Source organism: Clarias gariepinus, chromosome 15 (genome assembly GCF_024256425.1).
Source record: "Clarias gariepinus isolate MV-2021 ecotype Netherlands chromosome 15, CGAR_prim_01v2, whole genome shotgun sequence".
Taxonomy (NCBI): domain Eukaryota; kingdom Metazoa; phylum Chordata; class Actinopteri; order Siluriformes; family Clariidae; genus Clarias; species Clarias gariepinus.
The window spans coordinates 16,064,708-16,086,713 of record NC_071114.1 but is presented as its reverse complement, the minus strand read 5'-3'; the positions used below and the strand labels follow the sequence as shown (position 1 = coordinate 16,086,713).

Genomic DNA, 22,006 nt, shown 5'->3' with positions numbered 1-22,006 from the left:
TCATGATTGTAGTAACGCACTATTCTACTTAATCAACTACTAGCTACTAGCGTAACTAAAACTTCTTGATGTTAAAAATACTGATAGTTTTTTATTTTTCTTTGAAGTTCACTATTTTGATCTTAAGCAATAAGAGTATGCAGCATATAAATATGTGTATGTGTATCATCCAGCTAGGAATCTCTGTAGTCCAACTTAAGGACCAACAAGGCCAAAGGTGACTGATTGTATTTATACCCATTTTACAACTGTGTTAGGCCCTCCAGTCAACATTTACACACGTTGGCAATTTGGGAACACCAGTTAGCCTAATCTCAATGTCTTTGACTGAGAAGGGAAACCAAAGTACTCGTAAGAAACCCACTAAGCACAAAAAGAACATGGAAACAACACCGTGCGCACAGTCCCTCAGGGGGGAATCGAACCTTCGACCCTGGACGTGCAAAATGACAGTGCTAGCCATTGAGCCACGGTGCCACTATAAATATGTGTAAGGAATAAAAAAAATATCAGGCTGTTATTTTTAAATAATAGAGGATGTGATGCTAAGTTAATTATTTTATATATCAGCAAAACCTGAATTGTTTAATTTATTTTGTACCACAGCAATTTTCCTCCTATAATGATGTCCTTTCATTCTCTCTTTTATTAATATTACAACTTGCTGGTGTACCTTATGTACAGTTAATGAAGTTCCCACCTGTACATACTGTACAATCATTGTGCACATGTACATAGAAACAGTATACTCTTATAATTTTACAAAAGTTTTTACCTAATTAATGAACCTTACTGTGCAGGATATTTCAGATCCTCACCTGACTGCATTATTGTAAACACTGTTTATTTATTTTTTTTTTATGTATGAATTGTCTGATTTGTATTTCTTTTTTTTTTGTCTAGCCTTAATATTCTTCTTCATCTTGTTGCTTGTAGGTTGTTGTATAATCTGTGTACTGTCAATGTTACAATTTCCCTTTGGAATTAAATCTATCTATCTATCTATCTATCTATCTATCTATCTATCTATCTATCTATCTATCGTCATTTATTAATAAAACTACATTTTGCCTTTTCTCCAGTTATAGATGCAGTTAATGTAGAAGACAACAAGATTAGTTACCTCTTTTTATCTCATACTTTACAGAAATTATAAGAGTATATTATAGACTTTGAAGAACAGTGATCAAATTACACTTCAACTGCAACATTCCAAAATTTTGCATGCAATTAACTTTTGAAATGTACTTTAACATTTATATGTTCCTGCTCTACAGAGTCCAACATGTTGCACTGCCATGTTTCTACAGTAGTGCACAATCCAAAACACTGGGTCCAGAGTGAGACTTGCATGCATTCAGTTGATTCACCAACCTAACAACTAGATACCACTAAATCATACACAATGAACCTTTAGTGCACTTTGTATCATATAATATACATATTGTTTATACATATTGTTACATTACTTTGTTATGATTGGGAATGTTTGTTTTATACTATCAATCTAGCAAAACAAGTAATTGTTGTTAAAATGATTATGCATATTGTTCTTTACTTATTACATTGCATTTCCTGATTGAGGGACATCTCTACATACACAAGTGCAGCAGGATGTCTGGGCTAAACTGCAATAGTGGTCTAGATTGTAATAGCACCCTTAAGCAATGAAATATGTACAGAAAAGTATAGTTGGTAATAATTACACTCTGTACTGGACACTGACCCTATAGGACTGGAGTTGAAAAGCAATGCTGTGCAGGATAAGGGGTATAGAGAATGAGTGAAGTTTGAAAAGTTATAGACCTGTTATTGCCAGATGCAGCTGTTTGGCTTTTTTATCGGTTACATACAATTATCAGGTACATAGATTGACTTCAGTGTATCTAACAAATGTTAAGTTAAATGATGATGTATCTATTTATTAAAATGACTGTTATTCAGATATGGGGACTTTAGGGGCCAAGTCAACACCTTGAATTCTATTATTTTTCTCAAACCATTTCTAAACTTAGTTTACTGTGTGGCAGGTCATATTATCCTGCTGCAAGAGACAATTGCCATTAAGGAATACCTTTTCCATGAAGGGGTTTACTTGGTCTGCAGCAATTTTCAGGTGGGTGATATTTGTCAAAGCAACATCCACATGAATACCCAAGGTTCTCTTAAAGCCTGTAACTAGCTCAAAATATTTAATCTATATCTCAAAAGTAAACATTTATTTCAGTGAACATGTCAGGGCCATCAGAATGACAAGTCCTCGTGTCATTGTTTATCAATGTCAAGGGGTTTACAATGTTTAGTCATCTTACCAGTGTACGTAATAGACTACTTTGTAAATATTTTCTGATTAAAACTATGGCTAAGATTTGATGATGATTGAAAATGCACAAAGCTTGGTCTATAGTTCATTTATCAATATAAAGGTACACATTACAGTATGTGAAAGATTAATAGCAAGAGATTGGAATTGGGCAGTCCTTCCTATGATTGGTGGGTTTCCTCTGGGTAGTCTGGTTTCCTCTCTAAGTCCAGGGACATGCTGATTAGGTTAAATGGCATCTTCAAATTGCCTCTATTGTTTGAATAAATGTTTGAGTATGTGCTAGCTTGACCACAGGGTGGACCATGCATAGTTCCTCAAGTTCCATCGGAAAGGCTCCAGGCCTCCTGCAACCCTACAGGATAAGTGGCATAGAGGATGAGTGAGAGCACCATCATGACGAGCAATTAACCTTTACAGCAATTTGTACTTCAGTAGCTTTTCTGCAGGACTGGACCTAGTTGGCTAGCTTTTGGGAGAAAAAAAAGGAAGAGTTTTACAGCATAAATAATAATAATTAAAAAAACTTACACAATTCTTAATTAGATCAGTACATGCAGTGCAGTATAGGGAATTACATGACAGTTATTCTGCACCTTCTGACTTTTCTGTCTATTAAGCCACTGATTATCTTCCTGATCACAATACAGCACTGAAAGTATCTTTTGGAATGTTGTTTGCAGACATCCACACATACTGCATACATGACAGCCGGATATTTTATTGAAATGGTTGATCATGAGTTGGTTTGCTCTAAACGTTTCCCTCTACTCCTGAAGTCATTTATAGGTGACATTTCTAGAAAACCTATTTGATAAAATGACCACAGGTAAGGACATATACAGTGGACTATTTTATTTATTTATTTTTATTTTTTTGGAAGGTGAGACTATTCAACAGAAGCAATACATTGTACATTGGACAGATGTGTGCATAATCACTTGCATGAAAGTACAAAAGCACTTGCAATTTTTTCAAAAGAATAAGAAATTTGCTTCTGTGATGTGCACAAGTGACTAATAAACTAAAGTTTGTGTCAAGTGTTTATATAGAACTAGTCTATCATCACTGGAAATTTGCCGCCATCTAGAGGTCATAGGGTCAGGCTGAATTTTAGGTACAGTATTGGATAATTGTAAAGCAATAAAAGACATAGACACAGGCCTTGGGTGTAGAAATACAAAAGTATGGGGTAAAATTTAAATAAAATAAATATACATAAATTGAAAAGAGGTTCGGCAGCCGATAACATAGTTCAGTTTTAGAGTACTGTAGTTTCTGTGTATTGTTGCTATCTTTGAAGAAGATGTTAAATAAAGGTTTTCTGCTTTAAAATGTATTCTGTGAATATGGAATTTTGCTTAAACTGACAACAAGATTTATGATATAAAACTGTGTTTTTCTGTGTAAAGTAATGGGAAGGGAAGAGTAAAGCAATGAAAGTAGTAGACAAATTATTTTCAGAACATTACAGTATAATGAAAGCACCAAAACAAGTGTAAAGCTGTTTTAACATCAAGACCACAGGCACTGCAGGACATATCAATGTCAAATTATTATTCTTTTTTAAATTTATTTATTTATTGCAAATTGTATTTTGTTGGATAATATCGATGAAGCACTTTAAAGCAAGTATGTTTAAGTTTATTTGAGATTAAATATGTTAAAGACAATGTGTAAACATTTTATTCTTTTATATTTGGGACACATTTTGTCCAGTAGTGAATTACAAATTGGATAACCTAATCCTTATTTCCTTTGCCAATGTTAAAGACTATGTAGGGGTAATAATATCATCTCATATTTGACATGAGTTTAGGTTTTGCAAATATTTTTTCACCACATGCAATTAATATTTTTAAATAATATTAATTTTCATCTGTAAGTTATGCACATTTAATGAGATTTATGAGTTGTAAAGAACATTTGAAATTATTTCTAGCATTCGAAACACAAACAATATTAGCTGTTTTCCTTCCCTATTTTTCTTCCTTTTTCCACTTTGCGGTTTAAACAGGCGCTCTTCTTCAAAGTATGGGTAATATAATCTAATTTAAAAAACTGACATTAAAATTATTTAATATCAGTGCCCTGTGTGCATGGAGTTTGCATTCCCAGTGTGTGAGTGAGTGTGTGTGCCCTGTGAGGGATTGGCACCCTGTCCAGGGAATAGAGGATAAAGTGGTATAGACACTGAGTGAGTGAGCATGCTCAGCTGTTAAGGATTGAGTTGGAAATTTCAGTAGTAAGATAATTTTTTTTTTTATTAATAATATTTTGGTTTTAGAGTTCCTCAGTAAAGTTAAAATAAAATCCAGCTATACTGTAATTTGAATTGATTCAGGATCTGATGATTAGGATAATAATAGTAATAATAATAAGAAGAAGAATTTGACAATTTATGTCCCATTTTAAATGTAAAAATGTTTAGCTTGCTTGTATAAACATGAATAATGTAAACAGTTGTACTGCGTTTGCTACTTATTGATGTAAATGATGGTTTTGTAGAAACTTTCTGTGGTTATGTGGGAGCTCGTGGAAGCTCGCCTTTACCGCTAAGTGTCTAAAAGCCGAACCCTTACATTTTACATGCGGTTAGATTAACCGTGCTTTCAAGAATAGCGTCCGGTTTAACCGCAGTAATACACGAGTACTATTAAAATCTTGTGGAAGCCATTAAATATTACAAGTTCCGCTTATGTAAAATAGGGGGCCGTCGTGAATTTGATCTTTGACCCAGTGATGTCACGATATTCCCAAACAAATTCCTCTTCCTGTTGTTTTTTTTTTTTTACGGAAGTAACCAACAGCAAGCAGCGTTACTGACTTAGAGGTATGTTTTTCAATTTTACAGTAGTGTTTCTTGTTGTTTTCTTGATGGTCAGTTGTTCAGTGGGTTCAGAGTCGCGTGTGTGTTTGTGTTGGCGTGTCATATTCCGAGTCAGAGCGAAACCGTATTTTAGCAGCTTATTTCCTTCATGACTCAAATTTGATTTAATTTAAGCTCTAGGAAGCTGAGAACCCTTAATTCATAAATCGAACAAAATCTTAAAGAAACATTCAAGAACCTTTTAACAGCTCGAGTGAAAGTGAAGTTTAACGAAACCTTCAAAACCAGACAGAAGCAGGTGTTACACGTTTAAAATAGCAACAGATTGCAAACTTCTGCGTAGAAAGAAGTTTTAAAGACTAAACAGAAAGACTGCTCTAATAATAATGATGATAATAATAATAATAAACATTTTAAATAGAAACTATATACTATTCTTTGGTCAGACATTAAAGTTTTCACATTCATGACCATTATAATGCAAAAACACTCATTTCCAGACTTAGAAATGCATGAAAAGAATAACAAGTAAAAAATAAGTGTGTAATTTAGAACATCTTCGTGAACGTATAACATTTGTAATTTTCACCTTTTTATGATACTGATAATTGATATTATGTTAAATTATTTTAAAAAAAGGTCCAGACTTTTTTATAAGCTATGGAGGATTTAGCTTTTCATAACCTTGTCAAGGACATCAAGTTCACTTTTTCCTCTAGTGTGCTTTTTTAATTGTACGCTGGACACTGTGGGTTGATTTTAAATGTAGCTGATACTGTTAGGCAAACTAATTATTTAGCTTTAATTTTTTATCTTAGTATTGACAAATGTTTTTTTTTTTTTTCAAAAACTGTTTAGTGCGATCATGTTAAGAAACAAATAGACATAAAATAGATCTGTTTCCTTTTTGCAGAGATATGGACATTGATGAATCAGTGTTACCACCCTGCTGGATCAGTACTCCTTTAGAGTCGCAGGAATGATGATCTGTGCTGGGTGTGGTGGTTTTGCCAACATTCATACTGCACTAAGAATACAATGGCAGAAGAGACGGCACTGGTGGGTGAAAAGAAGCTGACAGAGCTCTGTGCGAAACCCAGCGCTTTGGTAAATATCCTTCCAGAAAGATCGATTGTAGGATTAAGAGTCACTGAGAACACAGGTGCTGGATGTCTAATAATGGGTTCCTCCTTACAGCCAAGCAGGGGAACCTCTGAGGTATTAAACACTCAGAAAGAACCACCTAAACGAGGTGATAGCTACCCATCCTCTCTTCGCTCCACCTCCACTTCTTGCACATCCTGCAGTTCCTACAGTCTAGAAATCAGTTTATCCACAACCAATAACAGTGACAAAGCATCTAGACCACTGCCCCTAAAGACACCGTCAGAGAGCAGAGATGGTCAAAGCCATGAGGCCAAGCACCCAAGTCCCATGGTCTGTGAGAAATCAGTTCCTTCAGTAACCAAGTCATATAGACCTTCAGATCCCAAGCCACTTCAGGAAAAGGAGCAGCAAACAGAAATAAAAGTCAGGCAGTGTCTAGATAAGCATGGCAGTTCTGAGATTGTAACACCCAAGAGTCCAAGTATAGAATCCAGACCAGAGAAGACATTTTTGTCCAGCTCTAGTGATAATGGCAAGGTATCAGCTCAACCAATGTCAACAAACCAGTCACCTAAAACAACTTGCACTCAGGACGTTGGAAAGCATGACGGCAATAGTACAGGAATGAAGGCCAGCCAAGAGGAGGAGGGCATGTTTTATGCATTTGTAATCCTGCATGCACAGGAGGACTCTGATGAAGCTGTGAGACTCAAGTCCAGGTTGGAGTCGATCTCCTCAACAATTGGAGCAACTTTCTCTGAGGACTTTGCAGTGCCTGGTCAGTCCACCTTTAGGTGTGTGGAGGATGCTATTGAGAACTCAGCCTTTGTCATGCTGCTACTCACAACAAACTTTAACACTCGACTAAATGAGACAAGCGCAGATTCTGCACTTATGAACTCGATTGAAAAGCCACACAAATACAACACTGTTATCCCTCTGCTGCCCCGGGCCAATGGTTTGACTCGTAACCAAATGCCTTTCATTTTGAAAACTAAAAACCCACTAGATGAAACGAGGGACAAAAACATTTTTGAAAAAATGGTTCAAAAGGTCTTGGACTCGAGAAACATACAGAAACAGAAGTTATCGTGGAGTATGGAACAATCGGTAAAGAAACAAAGAGAACGACAGCAGTGGCTTCAGGAGGAGAGACAGTATTATAGTGATGTTATTCGAGAGTCTACAAAGGTCCAGGAGTTAGAGAAGCAACTGCATATGCAACAGCAACGACTGCTTCCTCCTTTTTCTGGAAGACCACAATCGTTAGGTCCCATGCTTGCCCAAAATCCAAGTCCAATGCCTTCCTACAACAGTGGGAGTATGTGGCAACAACCACCATCCAACATCCACATCGAAAATGCTAAATACATCATGATTGGGAATAACTCTACCATGACTGTGGGACAAGGTGTAGACTCAGGAGAAGAAGATGACTTCTAAAAAATGAAACACTCGATACACCACAAAAAAAAAATGCAATTCACATCACTATAAAACTGATTCTTTAGATTATCCAATGATTAACGTGACTTAAGAACCCAGGTTCATTATTTCTCATAGGGTATGATCAGATGGTAACTTTACTGTTGGCTTTTTCAGAATACATATTAAATCTGTCCTTTAATGTCTGCCAATTTTTTGAACGACATAACATTGCTGACTAAAGCTCAATCTAACAACTATTTGGTGGTTTGTTTTTTAAGAAGAACTATAAACTGTTATGCTAGCTGGGTTTTTGTCGTATGACTTTTCCACATCACCTTTTCTTTTATTCTACTCATGAGAAAAAAATGTTAATTGTTTAAAAAAGAACAACAGGGCTTGACCCTTCTGTTTTCTTTTGTATTTTATATATAAAATATATTGTTATTTTAAAAGAGGGTGTTTTTCTAAACCCAAAGTCAACGTGTATCTACAAATACAGTACATAACAGAGACTTCTTGGGCTTGGTTTTGGATGGCTTGGAGCAAGAGATGATCAAGAACAAAAAATGAGAAAACATCAGCATAATATGCAGATTAAATCACAGAAGTGAAGTGACTTGTGGCAGAAGGTCGAGACTATGATGTTGAAAATTGCTTATAAGATATCAGTCACTTGAATTAAAAATGAGACCTGGTGCATTTATCCATATCAGTAAGTTATTCTGTACATTATTTTGTTTTCTCAATAGAACATCTGATTATTTTACACTCTGTGGGTTAGTTGTGTATTATGGCATGATTGTGATATCCAGCATATTAATAAAATGCTTACTTAAATTTGTCAAGGCTGTTATAAAAGAAATTGTGGATTATGAGAAATTGTCAGTGTAAATTATCAGTGTTTTTTTTTCATCGAGAAAACACAGACTTTTTGTCATATAGATTTTATCAGCTAAACCAGTTCAACAGTTGAGTCACATTACTTCCACCCATTGTCTTCTTACATTTTCTAGACTTAACATTTATCTTGGTGAGCTTGTTTTTTTAAAACAAATATTGGGCATTAAGGGTGAGTATATAGTGTTAATATATTTGCTGTGGCAACAATATACTGTACATTTATGAGTGCAGTGTATAAATATCTATACAGTAGAAAGGAATCACCATAGAACCATAATTAACGTATATGTGTGTTACAGCAAAATAGTAAAAAAAAAAAAAAAAATGGTGGTGTGATATGGCCTGATGCACACTTCGATATACATTTTGAAAAAATAAATATATACAGCCTCTCTGTAAACACACACACACTGATTCATGCTATTTTCTGATCATGAAGAGATTTTCTTTTTTTGTGTTTGCAACACAATCCAGAAGTGTTAAGATGAGACAAAAATGATGAATAATTGTAAACTTGCACATGAGCTCTCCCTGTTAAAACGTGGTCGCTGGCCCCGCCTCCGGAAATGCGTCACAAGGTCAACGCTTGTGCTTACAGGGGTAAGTGACCAAGATGGCGGCCTCCTTGTGTCACTGTTATCAGGTGAGATTTTTTTCATTAAATTCTTTGTTCACGCGTGATTTGAGGTGTGTATATGTACTGAAATATTAGGCTTTAAAAGAAGCATTCATTTAGAATTCGTAAGGGTTTTGCAGTAAAACGAAGCGACCAGGGGTTGTAGCTAGCTAGCGTTAGCATGTCATGCCGGTGAGCCGATTTTATTTTGGACCTTTTTCCCCTCCAGTATTTTATTTATTTATTTATTTTGCTTTTTATGTGGAGGACATATTTACTTCTAGGGATTTTATTGATTTAATCTGTGTAACTGCTGTGCGTATGTGATGAATCTCACATAAGAGCATTCTCATTGCTGTAGAGAAGACGCGTGAGTAAGGCGCGTGAGTAAGGCGCGTGCCTGCGTCGTGCCCCGTGTAGTGCAGGCTGTCGGGGTTCCAGTCAGTCTGTGACGCGTTTAATGTGTTGTAGTGTACAGTGTGTAGTGTGTTGTCTTTGTTTTGGTGCTGTATTTATTTTTGTGTTAAGTTAATGAATAGAGGAAATAAATGCACACTGAGAACTTAATATGGGATTCAGTATAACTTTATCATGCGCCATATGTGTTAAATAATATTTGACTTCTTTGACAAGGAGAAGAATTGCTGCTGGTTTCATATTGGGTGGCACAATGGTTAGGGATTAACACTGTGGCGTCGCGCCCCCAGGGTCAGGGGTTTGAGTCCCAGCTTTGAGTCTGTGTGTGGAGTTTCCATCTTCTCCCTGTGCTTGGTGTGTTTCCTCCAGGTACTTCACTTTCAAAAGACAGGCAGATTAGGCTAATTGGCGTTTCCAAATATTCCAAAGTGTGTGTGCTTGCTTGTACCCTGCAATGGTTTGGCACCCTGTCCTGAGTGTACCTCATGCCCAAGGCCCCTGGAATAGGCTCCAGTCCACTCGTGATCATGTACAGGATAAACAGTGTAGAGAATGAATTACTCTGTCAGTGAATGAAATTTAAATATGTACTTGTATTTTGGGTCTGTTGAATGTTTTTGACCTCTCTCTCTCTCTCTCTCTCTCTCTCTCTCTCTCTCTTTCTGATTTCAGCACTATGTCAGGAGGAGTTTAGTATTACTCACTACACGCACTTGTTTGTCCACATATGACAGCTCTTGTGTGCATAGGATATGTGGGTCTGTCACAAGCGCCTCGCAGGTTTGAACTATTCTGATTTCACTTTTTACCTAGTTTTACTGTTTGAAGAGTCGGATAGATATTTAAATAAGAATACATTATTTTCTTGTGCTTGTTCAGGTTCGGTATTTATCCGCGGACAGAGGAGGGCGAAAAGGCTTCTTAGGTGAATTTTTGGACAGTTTAAAGCAGGAGCTGAACAAAAACAAGGAAATGAAAGAGAACATCAAGAAATTTCGTGAGGAAGCCAAAAAACTGGAGGAATCGGAGGCACTTCAACAAGCCAGGCGGAAATATGTGAGTTCTTGTTTTAAGGTTATTAATTATTTAGTCATTAGTCATTCATTCATACAGGATATATCACAGGTTGTCATATTAAACATTGTGTGTACTACATGCAATTTAGTTATATAAAGGGATTATTTTACTTTTATTATTAAAGTAATTTGCCAACATAGATTGCATATTGCAACAATAGATCCGTATCTATGTGATACAACTTTATATTTTGTTTGCTTTAAACTACCTCATTAAATGGATGCTTTATCCTGCTCTGATTATTCCAAATTGTTAAATTGTTTATATGTAATTCTGACACAACCCTACCTGAAACTTTCTGCTTCTAGTTAAGGCTTGTAATGCAGAGGACATGTCTGTGAGGGAAGACTAAATCATTAAGGGTGCTCGGATCAATTAGCCACAGATCGAAATTGGCCAATACAAACTTAAATTTACAGAATGGATGTGTCTTAACTGGCTGATCACACAAACTGATTTGCGTGTGGGAATATTACCAAGTCTCTTTAAAAGACATCTTTTTCTCTTTAACTGTTAGATTTTTCCAAAGCAGTGTTTCATGTGAGGAATGTCTGCCAAAAGCTTTAACAATTCTTACAGGTACAGGAAGGTAACACACAGTAAAGTCACAGGCTGAACGTTTTCATGTAGCATGTTTGTAAGAAGAGTTCACTGAGCTGGCTGGGGCATGGCAGGGGGAGAGAAGCCTCTGCACACCAGCTGTTTGCTGTGCAGTGACTGTCATGTTGCTTATGCAATAAGTCTGCAAAGCCGAGGCCTTTAGTGTACACAGAGAAATAAATGTTTATTAATTGTTTACATGAGTAAAATAGTGCCTTAATTTAAGTAACATTTAATTTCTCTGTGTATTGTAAAATTCCTGTGTTAAATCATCTCTCTGTAGAAAACCATCGAGTCTGAAACTGTAAAGACTTCAGAGGTGCTGAAGAAGAAGCTGGGGACGCTGTCAGAGACGGTTAAAGAGGTGAGTATGCTTGCACAGAACATTTAGGATGGATATGTGGAAAAGCAATGGAAAAGTACTAAGGTACTAAATATTGTCAAAAAAGGTAGTAAACTGTAACTTTTATACTACTGGTTTGGCAACCTTAAATTAAACTGTACATGATATTAAAAAGGTTTAATTCAAATGGTAATTACTGTCCAATTAAATATCTAAATTGTACAATAGATGCAAAAGCATAATTAGTGACAGCGTGTCCTTCAGCTCCAGTCCTAAAGTGTCAGTTTCCAGCACAGATTGTAATCCACCAAAACCTAAACACACCCACTGAACCTGGTAATTAACAGTTCCATTAGTTTGAGCAGCTATGTTGGAGCAGAAGAATCACCAAACAGTGCTGGCCAGTGACCCTCCTTGTATACAGTGTATGATGTGCAAGTGTTTTATTAATCGTCATAAGTCAGGTTCTGTGTTTACAATGTATTGACATTTGGATGCATTATAAATTAACGTCATGCTTGTGCGGATGCCTGTAGGGTTTAGGAGAAGTCGGTCGCTCGGACATTGGGAAAAAAATCATGGAGGGAATGGAGGAAGCAGCGAAAACAGCCAAGCAGTCAGCAGAGAGTGTTTCTAAGGGCGGAGAGAAGCTGGGAAAGACTGGAGCTTTTCGAGCAATCTCGCAGGTTAGAATCAAGAGTCATAAGCTTTATGGCAGTTTCACTTTGCTGCTCTTCTTGTTCGATGTGTTGTAAACCCAGACGTGTGTGTGACACTCCTCAGGGTATGGAGAGCGTAAAAAAGGAGATTGGGGACATTGGTCATAGCGGACCTTACAGAGCACCCACTATGTTACGAAAGAGAAGTGACTTCTCCTCTAAAGCTGCAGAGGCTGAAGCCAAAGTCTTCGATGCAAACGAGTAAGATTAAACGAAGTTTTTTCTCCGCTTGTCCCTGGTTGTGTGTTCGAAGTGAAGGTGTTTTCACAAGAATATCTTATTTTTATAAGTAAACACAGCTGTTATGTACCTATCTAAAAGATCCATAAAGTGCTCATGTGATTATTGAGCAGTGTTGGGTGTAACGCGTTACAAAGTAGAGTACTTGAATTACTTTTTTGCTGTGTGTGTGTGTGCGCGCGCGCGTGCGTGTGTGAGAGGGAGAGAGAAAGTCGTTCTACAAGCCCCGCCCCTGATAACCTGCCCACTCTGTTATTCCTGCTGTTATACCCCTATCTTACCTATGCGGTTTCACTATGTGAGGCCCAACGTGCGGAAAGATGGAAACCTAATCACGGCGCCAAAACTCGCGGTGAATCATGATGAACCATACTTACGGCTACTGCGTGAAATTACGTAGTTGAGATAGGGGTATTAGTAGTTAACAGATTATGGGTCAAACTATGCTGAGTGGTGATGGTAAAATAATTATAAAGGTCTTATTACATGCATAATGAATCACAAAGGAGTTTTCATTTTCTGCAATGGAAAAGTACTCTAACTACTTACTTTTATTAGAAAGTAACGCTGTAATGTAACGTCCTTCAACACTGTTATTGAGGTTAAGTGAAGGATGGCATCAGAATAACCAGCTGCATTTAATTATTGCCTCCGTTTAAAGTCAATTTAAATGTATGTGTCCGTGTGTGTTTTCAGGGAGGCAACAGGTGTCGTGCTTCACAAGGACTCGAAATGGTACCAGCAGTGGAAAGACTTTAAGGACAACAATGTAGTTTTTAACAGTAAGTCTCTTGTGCTCATTCTCAACTGTTGTCTTGAGGAAAGTGTGAAAGTTCAGCATATTGTTTGTACCACCAGATGGCGCTACAGCCATTTGTCTTCATCATCAGATGTGCTAAATGAAACTGATCTTTGAGCAGTGAATCATGTTGCCCTTGTTAATTTTAATCCTAATGAAGCTTGTGAATAAAGGATTGCACTAATGTGTTAATTCACAGCAAGCTATATAAGCCAAAGTTGTTAAGTCTCACATTGAAACCCTATGATTCATTCGGAATGGGGTAAAAATTAATAAACTGGATGTTATTTCATGCTGGTACTGACTGGGTGTCTGTCATTTATCTGTTCAGTTCACTGTAATTAAATTTTCTAAGCCACACAGTGAGGGATTGAGAGCTAACAGACCTTTTTTTATTCTCTCTCTCATTCAAAATGTTGTATCTGCAGTGACGTTTTATTTTCTCCCCCCCAGTGTCAGGCTGTTGACCACTGTTATCATGACCCATGTTATCATTTTATACTTACACTATTGGAAATATTTTGTAAGGAAAGTTATGACCCATGAAAAGGGCGTGTTGATAGTCAAAGGACATTGTCCGCTTTAAACAGAGGTCAGTTAGGCAAAATTGTGCTATGAGTCAAGGTTTTTTGTATAGGAACATACAGGGCAAGGCTAAAATTTGTCACTGCAAATGAACTCAACAGGATTGTAACTATATTTCTGGGTATCCATAATAAACCATGTGACTAATCATGGCAAAATAAAGGCCTCGGTTCTCTAGGGAGTATAAAGATTGGACTTTAGTGTAATGGAAAAAGTCATGTGGTCTGATGAGTTCAGACTGAACCAATCCCAGAGTGATGCGTGCAACAGAATAAGTAGGGAGGCACATGAAGTGATGCACCCAGCATGCATAGTGACCGCTGTACAAGCCTCTGGAGGCAGTGTTATGATCTGGGGTTGGTCAAGTCTACACTCAACAATGTTATGTGGCAAGTCCAGTGAATGACCAGGTTAATTACACTAATTCAAATTTCTTCCCTCATGACATGACCGTATTCAAAGATTCAAGCTGGCGTGCTTGCTGTTACCTTTACATGCATGAGAAAATTATTTCTCACACTTAAAGAACCACTCTTTCACAGTTTGAGTCCTGGAATAGGGCCGTTAGGAATACAGTTTGAAGCTGTGAAGAAGTACTTAGCAAGCCTGAATCATCATAAAAAAAAACTTCATTCTGTGTTAAGCAGCCAAACAGACAGTTTGCTATGAAAAACCTAAATACAGACATAAATTAAAATCAGGAAATTTGCCCTAAAGTCCAAAACTGTAATTAAATAAAAAAACTTTTATCACTTTTTTCCCCTACAGGATTCTTTGAAATGAAGATGAAATACGACGAGAGTGACAATGCCTTAATCAGAGCGTCTCGTGCCATCACAGATAAGATGACCGATCTCATAGGTAATGTGGATTAGCACCTCAGCTACCTGTATTTTATAGACATTTCATAGAAAGGGGTGTGATCTGGAGGTTGTGTTTTAGGCTCGTATAACTAAAACAGCAAAAACAAAAAGGGAAAAAACTGAGGCTTTTATTGTGCGTCACTGGCTGAACACCTAATGATTTATCTTAGTATATATAATTCACCTTTATGGTGCCGTTTATGTTTTTTAGACATGCGTCAGACCCAGATATTGAGCAGCCAGCAGATTTCCTCTGTGCATGTTTACGAAATACATATTTTACCTGATTTGATAGATTTATGAAAAAGATCACCGTGTTTTTTTTTTTTTTTTTTTTTTATGATGCTATGTGTGGAAGTGGAATTTGACAGAGCACAAGAGCACATTGACAGCATAAACTAATTGATGTTGTTAAGGCTCTGTAAATTAGGTGTGGCCTTTCTTGTAGTCCGTCTCAGTCTCTGTGAGTTGTGGCCTCTTTGCCCATCGGGACAAATGAAAGAGTTGTAGCCTCTCTGCCTATTAATCACAATAAAAGGTCCTTGTCCACTGTGCCACTCACTCACAATAAAGAAGGAGTGCATTCTGTGGGCTGGCAGTCCTGGTGGAGCAGACATGTCTTCAGTGAAGGGGTATGGTGTCGATGCCAATCAGTCCTAATAAAAAAGGTTGTGACCTCTGCAGCTGTCAGTCGCTGTAGACTAGGTGTGGCCTCTGTGCTTTTTAGTCTCAGTAAAAGGAGTGTCTTCTGCAATGGTCAGTTCTAAGAGAGGTGTCCTTTATGCCTGTTAGTTTTACTGAGGAGGCAAAAACTCTTCTACCTATCAGTTTTGGTGTGGGACATCTGGTTCCCAATAAAGGTAGGGAGACTCAGACCGTATCTTCTCAAAATGTGAGCTGAATGTTGTATTATAGTATATTCTCCAATGCTGAAAATATGACCCTGAAAATCTCAAAATGTCTACAATTAAAAAGAATTTGTTGATGTTTGATTTTTAACAGGTGGCTTGTTCTCCAAGACCGAGATGTCGGAAGTTCTCACTGAGATCCTGAAGGTAGACCCCAACTTTGATAAAGACTCCTTTCTTAAACAGTGTGAGAAGGACATCATTCCCAACATCCTAGAGGTACATCAGCAACACGTTTAACTATAGCAAAGTGACCTGTACCTGTGTGCCGCTTTAAACATGTTTTTTTTTTCAGGCTATGATTCAAGGAGAGCTGGAGGTCCTGAAAGATTGGTGCTATGAAGCTGTACGTTTATTCATTATTAAGAATGTGTTTTCAGTTTGTGAAATTTGGTAATTCAATAAATGATTAGATTGATTGTTGCTTTGCTTTTGGTTTTTGCAGACTTACAGCCAGTTGGCTCATCCGATTCATCAAGCTAAAGCAATGGGCCTGCAGTTTCACTCAAAGATTCTAGACATTGACAATGTGGATGTGAGTAAAAGCTGACAGTATGCAGAAAAACTGTTACATTACTTGAGGTTAACATTTAATAAATGAAGCACTAGATCTTTCCGTTGTGTTTTGACTTAGTACTGTACTTAGAGTTCGGTAGAGACACAACTCATACGCGCACAATGCAGTGTCAGACTGTTTAATTTTGGGTTAATTCAGAAAGCGAAGAGATGTGTGTATATATAAGTCCTAAGCCTAATGCCCTAAGAATCATGTATGTTCTCTAAAAACTGATGAGTGATGATACTACACGATATATAATACTACATCATGGATGATCAATGTATGAGCCATTCGCACATTTGCATGTTTTTATATTAGGGGTGGGCGATATAACCAAAATCTTCTATCACGGTAGAAGCATTTTTTTCTACCTCGATAACGATATATATCACAATATAGAAAATTAGTATCTGAAAATGCATAAATAAAAATTCAAACACAAAGAAACTGTTTTACATAATGTCATTTTATTTAAACTGTGAATTGCTGTGGTTTGCCGCATTTTTTTACTTTGGCCAAATTTATTTAAAATGTCAGGACTGTTTAATATTATTTCCTGGTTTCCTACGTACGCATCACAGCGGGGTAAAATGTATTTTGATGGTCTGCGCGGTCTATTTCTACCAGAGTCGCGCAGGTTTGTGATTCGAGCAGCGCTGCTCAAGTTGGTTTGCGCTGCGTGATCCACCAGGTCTGGATATTTGGTCTGCCCACACCGGCTCAATCAGGTGCCACGGTTTCGTCCCACATTAGATGTGTTTGACTTCCCATAGAAGTGAATGTGTATTGCGTGGTTACATAATGTGCAATGTCACGTGATCTCAACCGCGATTAAGACAATAGGTTAACAAATTTCTACCGGTTAACCGTGTCTACCGGTGTATCGGCCACCCCTATTTTATATAAATCCGGAGAGACAAAGAGATAACTAACTGGTGAACCATAGAAAATATTGCCATGGAAGGAATAAGGAAGACAAAGAGAGAAGCATGTGAAAGATAATATAGTTAAGGGAAAATATCAGAAAACACTAACAATTATTTGTTTATGTTTACTGTTATCTGTTTTGTTTTGTTTTTTAAAGAGAGTTTTGTGTGTTTCGATCAGGCTGGGTTCTCAAATAAATTTACCTAAAAGGATTGAGAAAACCTTAAGAAAAAGATTAGGGTGACTTTAAAGGTGTGTGCATGCTGCACAACACTTTTTATAAAATGTATTATGTATCAGGCAATTCTTCAAGAACTGTGATATATTTGGTTTTGAACTGTTAGCAATACAAAATAGTCATCATAGTATCGTTAGAACATTACCATTATTTTCCACAAACAGAACATTAGCATTCACTTCATTGCACTTGTGTTCATTTTTATTCTGGAGACGTGAATCAGTTTATAACAGCTAATGGAGCGTGTATGCAAAAGACAAATTCTTTCTTTTCAGGAAATGCAATTTAAAATCTAATTTAGTTGTGTGTTTGTTTGTTTGTGTGTGTAGCTGGCCATGGGGAAAATGATGGAACAAGGCCCTGTCCTAATCATCACTTTCCAAGCCCAGCTGGTGATGGTGATCCGTAACACCAAGGGTGAAGTGGTGGAGGGCGACCCGGTGAGTCCTGATGCAGCTTGAGGAGGTGGAATTATTTTCCCCTTTTCATGTTGGGGCAGAGAAGGTGCTTAAATTAGTGCTGGGATACTAGTGCTGTTCTACTAAAGTGTAGCTAATCTGTTTTTACCTAAAGCAAGGTTAAACCTTAATGACCAGAACGATAGCCAGGGCTAGTTTAGTACTGCACACTGCCATCTAACATTAGCGTTAATGTTATAACATTTATGTTGTGTAGACACCAATGCCAAGGGAATCTTTGCATAATAATTGCCCGTGCTTATAGATGAATTAAATTGTAAATTAGAAAAACAGTAAACAGAAAGTGGAGTGTTCTAAATATCAGACATCACTGCTGTGGTGGCTGGTTTGACATCATCCAAAGAAGCACTAAGCACCTGACGTTGTAACCATGTGCCAGGATTTTTTTAGGTGCTTGAGAGTCCAGTTTTATTGTGCAAGATGTATCGGTTATTTAGAGCTTGATGTTCCTGCTCCATGGAGCTAGAATTTTCAGTTCTGGATACCTAGGTGTTCTAGTTATTGGAGCTAATCATTCTGGGACTAGAGATCTAGACATGTGCCAGGAGTGAGACGTTCTAGTTAGCCAGACATTCAAGTGGAGGTGAGGGGACAGGCATTCCAGTTACAGGGAGCTCATCCGTTTAATGTAATTTGTGTTGTTTTGTTTTTTGTTTTTTTTTTTTTGCTGTTTTGCAACTTCAAATGTGTTTTTATTAGCTGATGATTTTAAGTGGTGCTGCTTGTGGTGTGAGTTGGATTAGGAAGCACATAAACACTGTCTGGGTCGTTAATATGACGAAGTCTTTCTGACAGCCTGTCGATGGGGGTTTTGAATGTAGATGGAGCTGTTCATTACAGCAGGCCACTGACTGAGACACAAGGCCGGACATCCCATTAGTCTGGCCATTTTAGACCTTTAAGATCTAAGACTTAAGATTCTGTGATCTAGACAGTAAAGAAGTCTTTTTGCTATATGGAAACTCAGCCAATTATCGAAGTCTGTTTAAGCCAAAATATTTTCTGTAAATTGATCAAATCTACAGTAGTTCATCTGAGCTTCTATGGTTGTTTAGGAAATAGTGTGACTAATCTATAAACATGTAAAAAAAAATCACCATGAATCTAAACACTATCCATCTTAAACAAGCACATTTCTTTTCCAATCTTTCTGCCTCCCAGATCCTGACTCCCAAAGTCTGAAAGCTGGAGGTGATACAGATAACCAATATAATTACTCCCTGAATATAATTTTTTATTAAATAACTATTAAATTAACTGTGGCGGCACAGTGGTGTAGTTGTTAGTACTGTCGCCTTGCACCTTCACGGTCCGGGCATGGAGTTTGCATGTTCTCCCCGTGCTTGGTGGGTTTCCCCTGGGTACTCCGGTTTCCTCTCACAGTCCAAAGATATGCAGGTTAGGCTAATTGGCATTCTCAAATTGCCCGAAGCGTGTGAATGAGAGTTTGTGTGTGCGCGTGTATCCTGCGATGGATTGGCAACCTGTGTATCCCGCCTCATGCCCTAAGCCTAAGCCTCCTGGGAGCCTAGTCCTCCAGGTCTCCGCAACCCTGAATACAGGATAAAGCGGTATAGAAGATGAGTGAGTAAGAGTAAATTAAATGTTATTAATTAAAAGTCAGTGAACAATTCTATAATATTTGTGGAACAGATTTTTGGGTGGGCAGAATCCATGTTGTTAGCCTCATACTGAAGGTTTACTGCAAAACTAACAAAGTACAATTCAGACAGGTTGATTAAGTACATTGGCAAAATGTCTCGCTCTCTTCCCTGGGAAAATATATTTCTACTTAATATGAGCCCTGCTTTGTACAGACTGCATAATTTATGGTATGTAGCAAGACTTCACTGACTTGTCTTTGTGTCTCTGCTTGTCTTGTGTCATTTCTGTTCTTTAGGAGAAAGTCCTGAGGATGATGTATGTTTGGGCTCTGTGTCGTGACCAGGAGGAATTTAACCCCTACGCTGCCTGGAGGCTGCTTGACATCTCTGCCTCAAGCACGGAGCAGGTTCTCTGAGGAGCTTGAGGACACATGGACACACGGACACACACACACAAACACACACGCGCGGCTCAGACTGAAAGAAAGTGACTGCACATACACAATCCATTGTGTGAGACTTTCCCTAAAGCATGACTGTACTCTGGCCGTGTCACTGGACCTGAGAGTGACGTCACATGGTTGGAAGTTGTGACTTTCTGTTACAGTTCTGCTGAAGATGTGTGTTCGGTTCTTCCCGCAGTAGGGTCTGTGGTAAAGCAGTGCCATTTAATATACATGTATTAAAAAGATCTTAAAGGGATAGTTTAGCCGAATATGCTAACAGGGTTTGTGGAAGAGCTCAGAAGCCAACGTAACTCTGAAGTCCATTTATTATTAGCTACATTAGCATTTTGCCCAGATTATATCTTTATTGGCTGAGATTTGTATAATATAATCATTCCCAAACGATTAATATCTAATAAACGTAATAACTGTAAGCACGTATATTATGTTTTTAATCATGTTTAAAAATGTGGCAAAATTTTGCAAGATGAATCCATAAACAAAGTGTGGCATCTTTTTTTTTTTTTTTTTTTTTTTTTTTTTTTAATTAAGATACTGTGTGCAATACAGTTTTAAAGTCAACTTAACTCAAAACTGTAATAAAAAAAAGAAAGTGGGGGGGGGGATGCCAAGACATTTACTGGCACATTTAAAATTTTATTTTTAAAATAAATTAGAAAAAATGCTGAATGTGTAAGAGAAGTCCCTTGTAAATGTCTGAAACAAATACAAGTTGAATTAAAAGGAAACATTTTGTCAAAATGAAATTTGGCAAAGAACATGTTTTCTTTTTAAAGGTTGCTTCTTATGAGCTATCAGGCAAATGTAGTTAACAACTAAGGTTCACTAGCTCACACTACTTTAGCATTAGTGGAAATTAAAACCCTGAACGACCATACGGCAGCATGTTCTTCCCGTGCTCGTTGGGTTTCCTGCAGGTCCTCCAGTTTTTCCCCCCAAGTTAAAGACATGCAGATTAGCTTAATCGGTGTTTCCAATTCGCCCTTCGTTTGTGTGTGTGTACGCACGTGCCCTGTGATGAATTCGCACCCTGTCCAGGGTGTACCCCTCCTTATGTCCAGAGTCTCCTGTGATAGCTTCAGGCCCCCACGACCTTGTACAGGATGAGTGGTATAGGAAACGTGGCATCTTTGCCTGTCGATTTAGGAGGTGTGGCCTCTCTCATCCTGAGTGTAGGAGGCATGGTGTTTGTACCTGTCAGTCACACTGGAGGAGGAGTTCATTGCTCCACTAAAGTTGATTTGTTTACTGAATCACACTGAACCTGATCTAAATCAGAACTTGTTGACAGCTTCAAATATATTTGATTGTTTATCATATACAGTGTGTTGTATCATCTCAAAGAACAGATATACACTACAGCTTGAAAAAGGGGGTTGGCTTACACAGATATGGTTAGATTTATAATCCAGCACTAGAAAAAATGATGAACAAGCGCGTGCATTCATCCATCGCTGAGCTCGGCTATTTCAGTCCTGTCTTCTGTGATAAATCCCCCTGCTGAGGCTCACAGCTCTTCAACACCCACATCCCTGGATATGATTCTTGTGGGTGCCAGCAAATACAACACACCTCCACCAGCCTGTTTTTGCCTAAAACCATATGCGATAGTGTTCAAATGTATTAACGGCACTACATTAGCCTGCAAAACAACTTCTCTTATCCTTTACAAGCATATAATCTGTGCATTATCATGAATAATTCCTTCTTTACCAGAATAGGTCACTCTTCGACCCTTGGACGCATGCTACTCGGCAAGAGCATGTCTTAGAATAAATAGTTCATCTTAGACAAATGGACGATTGAGCAAAGAGGCATTCAGAAACCCTGAGGTGGCAGCAGCAGTGTGTCTGCATCCAGATGCCTCATAAGGCCCACAGTCTTTCAATAGTCACCAAAAGCCGTGTTCGGCTCTAGAAGTGAACTCGTGCTCAAATTAAATCTGGTTTCACCCCAGACACAGACACACAATCTCTA

The 22,006-nt window shown here is 37.8% G+C and overlaps 2 protein-coding genes across 3 annotated transcripts; both read left to right on the top strand.

Moving 5' to 3' along the window:
* The first annotated feature begins 4,971 nt into the window (after positions 1–4,971).
* Positions 4,972–8,530, top strand: ticam1 (TIR domain containing adaptor molecule 1). 2 transcript variants are annotated; one of them, XM_053512479.1, is made up of 2 exons: positions 4,972–5,156; positions 6,067–8,530. In XM_053512479.1, the coding sequence occupies exon 2, from the start codon at positions 6,192–6,194 to the stop codon at positions 7,701–7,703; it is 1,512 nt and encodes a 503-aa protein (XP_053368454.1). In that variant the 5' UTR covers positions 4,972–5,156; positions 6,067–6,191; the 3' UTR covers positions 7,704–8,530. The 2 variants fall into 2 exon arrangements, with proteins under 2 accessions (XP_053368454.1, XP_053368455.1); XM_053512480.1 differs by lacking the exon at positions 4,972–5,156 and adding an exon at positions 5,318–5,451.
* Positions 8,531–9,164: 634 nt separating this feature from the next.
* Positions 9,165–20,693, top strand: timm44 (translocase of inner mitochondrial membrane 44 homolog (yeast)). Its single transcript, XM_053512459.1, has 13 exons — positions 9,165–9,231; positions 10,294–10,401; positions 10,501–10,677; positions 11,582–11,662; positions 12,178–12,327; positions 12,425–12,561; positions 13,297–13,382; positions 14,753–14,845; positions 15,850–15,974; positions 16,051–16,101; positions 16,201–16,290; positions 17,809–17,919; positions 19,859–20,693. Exons 1-13 carry the CDS (start codon positions 9,202–9,204, stop codon positions 19,976–19,978), a joined length of 1,359 nt encoding a protein of 452 aa, XP_053368434.1. The 5' UTR covers positions 9,165–9,201; the 3' UTR covers positions 19,979–20,693.
* The last annotated feature ends 1,313 nt before the right edge of the window (positions 20,694–22,006 follow it).

Excerpts from the sequence above, each read along its gene's own strand:
- ticam1 (XM_053512479.1), top strand. The coding sequence starts at position 6,192 with ATGGCAGAAGAGACGGCACTGGTGGGTGAAAAGAAGCTGACAGAGCTC.
- timm44 (XM_053512459.1), top strand. The coding sequence starts at position 9,202 with ATGGCGGCCTCCTTGTGTCACTGTTATCAG. Across the intron at positions 9,232-10,293 it reads CCTTGTGTCACTGTTATCAG|CACTATGTCAGGAGGAGTTT; the intron begins GTGAGATTTTTT and ends TTCTGATTTCAG. Across the intron at positions 12,562-13,296 it reads AAAGTCTTCGATGCAAACGA|GGAGGCAACAGGTGTCGTGC; the intron begins GTAAGATTAAAC and ends GTGTGTTTTCAG.